This window comes from Geospiza fortis, unplaced genomic scaffold (genome assembly GCF_000277835.1).
Source record: "Geospiza fortis unplaced genomic scaffold, GeoFor_1.0 scaffold102, whole genome shotgun sequence".
NCBI classification, from domain to species: Eukaryota; Metazoa; Chordata; class Aves; order Passeriformes; family Thraupidae; genus Geospiza; species Geospiza fortis.
In genome coordinates this window covers 1,827,539-1,830,539 of record NW_005054373.1, presented here as the reverse complement: position 1 = coordinate 1,830,539, position 3,001 = coordinate 1,827,539, and the positions used below count along the sequence as shown (strand labels likewise).

Sequence of the window (3,001 nt, the reverse complement as noted above, 5' to 3'; positions counted from 1 at the left end):
CAGGAATGCTGAACCAAGCTGGGCCAAATATCAAATATTTCCATCAGGTTTTATCCTTTTGCAAGTTATTTCTTTCACCAGAGCAGGTTTGGCTCTTTAAACCAGGCACTAAAAATGGGAATTATCCCAACCTCCATCAAAGCCCAAGGCAAATGCTGCTGACACCCAGTGCTGCTCCTACCTGCCCGTCCTGACCCACGTGCACCTGGTGGATCTGCAGGTTCCCCTGGAAAAGGAGACAAGGGACAATCAGCACAAGTTTGGGAATGCAAAAACTGCAGAAAAATCTGTTTCAATGTGAAGGAAATCTGTGAATTTAAAAAGTTCTACTGAAGGTTCTTTGGGCAATCCAGCTCCACTCAGCCTCACAGCAAGGACCTTTCCCACCCAGCATGTTTTGGTTTTTTTGTTTTATGTAAAATTTTTCTGAGGTAAAACTTCTGGTTTTCCTTCTTTATATAAACCTGCAAATTGAAATCCAGCCCTATCCCAGAATTAGCAGTCTAACACTTTTACAGGGTTGCAGAGCTATCTACTATTTGCTTTTTATTTATCCTCATTCCATATTGAAAACCAACACAGTTCTATTACAGGGATTACATCTATAATAATGATATTTAAAAAAAAACAATAAATCAAAGTATTTTAAGCTCCAAAGTCCAATCAGGAAATCTTTATGACATGAAGTTTTTATTCACATGTTCACTGATGTCTTTCCAAAAGTACACTTGGATTAAGGAAAGGCAGCTTCCCAAAAGAGCCTTGCAGTGAAACAGCACATTTTGGAGGACAAAATCCCCTTTTTTGTGCAGTTTCTCCTGCTGGCAGCTCCTCTCTCACTTGTGTACATTGTCATCAATTTAAAACCAGATGTTTTCATCTGTCAGGGACAAATGCAGCCTTTGAAAGTCCTACAGACAAGAAGAGCCAAAGGATCCAGGCTGTGCTGGAACCTCAGGATCCAGTCCAGCAATCTCTGCTGAATCATCAGTTTTTTACTGGTTCTTTACCCAAAAAACTCCCCCAGTTTTATGGCAGCACCACACTTCAGAGCCAGGATATTTTAATCTTTTCTTCTCCCTCTCAAGGCCTGACAGGCCCTTCAAAGGACAAGCCTTTAACTATAATATTTATAGAATTTTTATGATAATATTTATTCTCCAGTAGCTGCCTGTGTTAACAATGTTCCTTCACAAAGTGGTTTTATGAGCTGTGATTTGGGTTCTTTGGACAGGGATTAAACCAAGCCAGGCAGATCCACTTCCCAGCAAGGGAAAAGCCTGACAGGGAAATGGGACAGATTCAAATTGTTGCCTGTATTAATGTTTAACCTGATTTTTCTATTCCTTCTGCATTTAAACAAAGTGCCTGAGAAATCCAAGAGCAGTTTTAGCAGTCAGGAGATTTTTAACTAACCAATAACTTCAGCACATACACAGGGAAATCCACCTGGATTTGGGAGCTGAGCCTAAATTGGAGGGTTTGGGATTGAATTTATCCATTTTCAGCTATCCATATCCCTTTATCCATCCCATTCCACTGGATTGTTTTTCTGGAAAAAAAAAATTAGAAGTGCAAGTACTGCAGTGCCAGATAAGCTGGTCAGGAATGGAGGGTAAATTCATTCTGGAATATTTCTTTATTTATTGGTGGCTGAAGGTTTCTCCAACTCCTGTTCAACCATTGAAGGCCCTGAGCGTTCTGACCACGTTTAGTTCTTCAACCTAAAGAGAATAATTTCATTTTTAAGCACTGCAAGCATCAGGTTTCCTATTAAACTCTGTCAGTACTAAATTTCCAAAGATCATCAGCCTTATGCAACAATTAACAAACACATTGAGCTGTTTTGGCCGGTGAGAGAGGGAAAAATAAATCAAAATAATAAAAATAATATAAATAATAGTAATGAAAAAGAAACAACATACACTGGGCTGTTTTGGCTGGTGAGGGAGGGGAAAATAAATAAAAATAATAAAATAATATAAATACAAATAAGAATAATGAAAAATAAACTATTAAGACACACTGAACTGTTTTGGCTGGTGAGGGAAGGAAAAATAAAGCAAAATAATAAAAATAAAATAAATATAAATAATAACAATTTTAAAAGAAACCCCTGAGACCCCAGAGACAGAAGTAGCAGGTTCTAAAGCACATTTTCTGCTGGTTCCAGCCCATTTCTCATTTTCCCTGAGCTCTCAGGGTTCCACATGAGCCCCCAGGCTTTGCTCACCTCGCTGTCCTGCGTGATCTGGACCTGCTCCCCCTGGGGCACCTGGGCTATGTGGAGATGGCCCTGTGGGATCCACAACAAAAGAAAACACCAAGGAGCATCAGAGGAAAATCACAGCTCCAGGAAGCAGCTCCTGCCTTGCAGGCAGCAGAGTTTCATGGAGAGAAGCAAAACGTGCAATGAAACCATTGAGGAGCTTTAAAAATGCAAAGTGCACCTGTACTGCCCCAGCTCTGGATGGAAATAAAAACAGAGACTTGGACCAAAGGCTGGGGCATTTCCACTTTAGGGAAGGAAAACAGGAGGAATAATAATAATAATAATAATAATAATAATAATAATAATAATAATAATAATAATAATAATAATAATAATAATAATAATAATAATTCTTCAACAAGTGTATTTTTCTGTTGCCTTTTTGACTGGCACACAAAGCCTGGGGTTGACTTGCTTTGTTGACCGAAACTTTAATTGAATTTAAATATCTGGAAAACTCCATTTTAGAACAGATATACCAACAGTAAATAAAATAAAATAAATATCTCCAAGAGTGAGGTTTCCAATCTCCTTTTCCACCTATTTTTGCTCGTTCACTGGAGCACAGACCACGCCAAGGACTCTCAGCTGCTGGGATCCGGCAGGAAATCATTAATTTGAACAATTCCCCTGATTTATATTGGTGAGAATCTGCCCTGATGGTTTTAATCCTGTAATATTTGGAATTGCTGCCCATTCCCACCACTCTCCTGGTCCCATTTGCTGCCA

At 39.1% G+C, this 3,001-nt stretch overlaps 1 protein-coding gene across 3 annotated transcripts in view; it reads right to left on the bottom strand.

The window, feature by feature from the left end:
• The window catches only part of BANP (BTG3 associated nuclear protein), a 99,851-nt gene that overhangs the window by 50,241 nt on the left and 46,609 nt on the right, over positions 1-3,001 (bottom strand). The window contains exons 9-10 of one of the 3 annotated variants that reach the window (XM_031060174.1): positions 2,234-2,305; positions 182-226 (exon numbers count right to left, since the gene is read on the bottom strand). In XM_031060174.1, coding sequence (XP_030916034.1) covers positions 182-226; positions 2,234-2,305 — 117 coding nt within the window. Of the gene's footprint in view, positions 1-181; positions 227-1,632; positions 1,725-2,233; positions 2,306-3,001 lie in introns of those variants that run through there. The other 2 variants (XM_005424771.3, XM_031060175.1) reach the window with 2 other exon arrangements.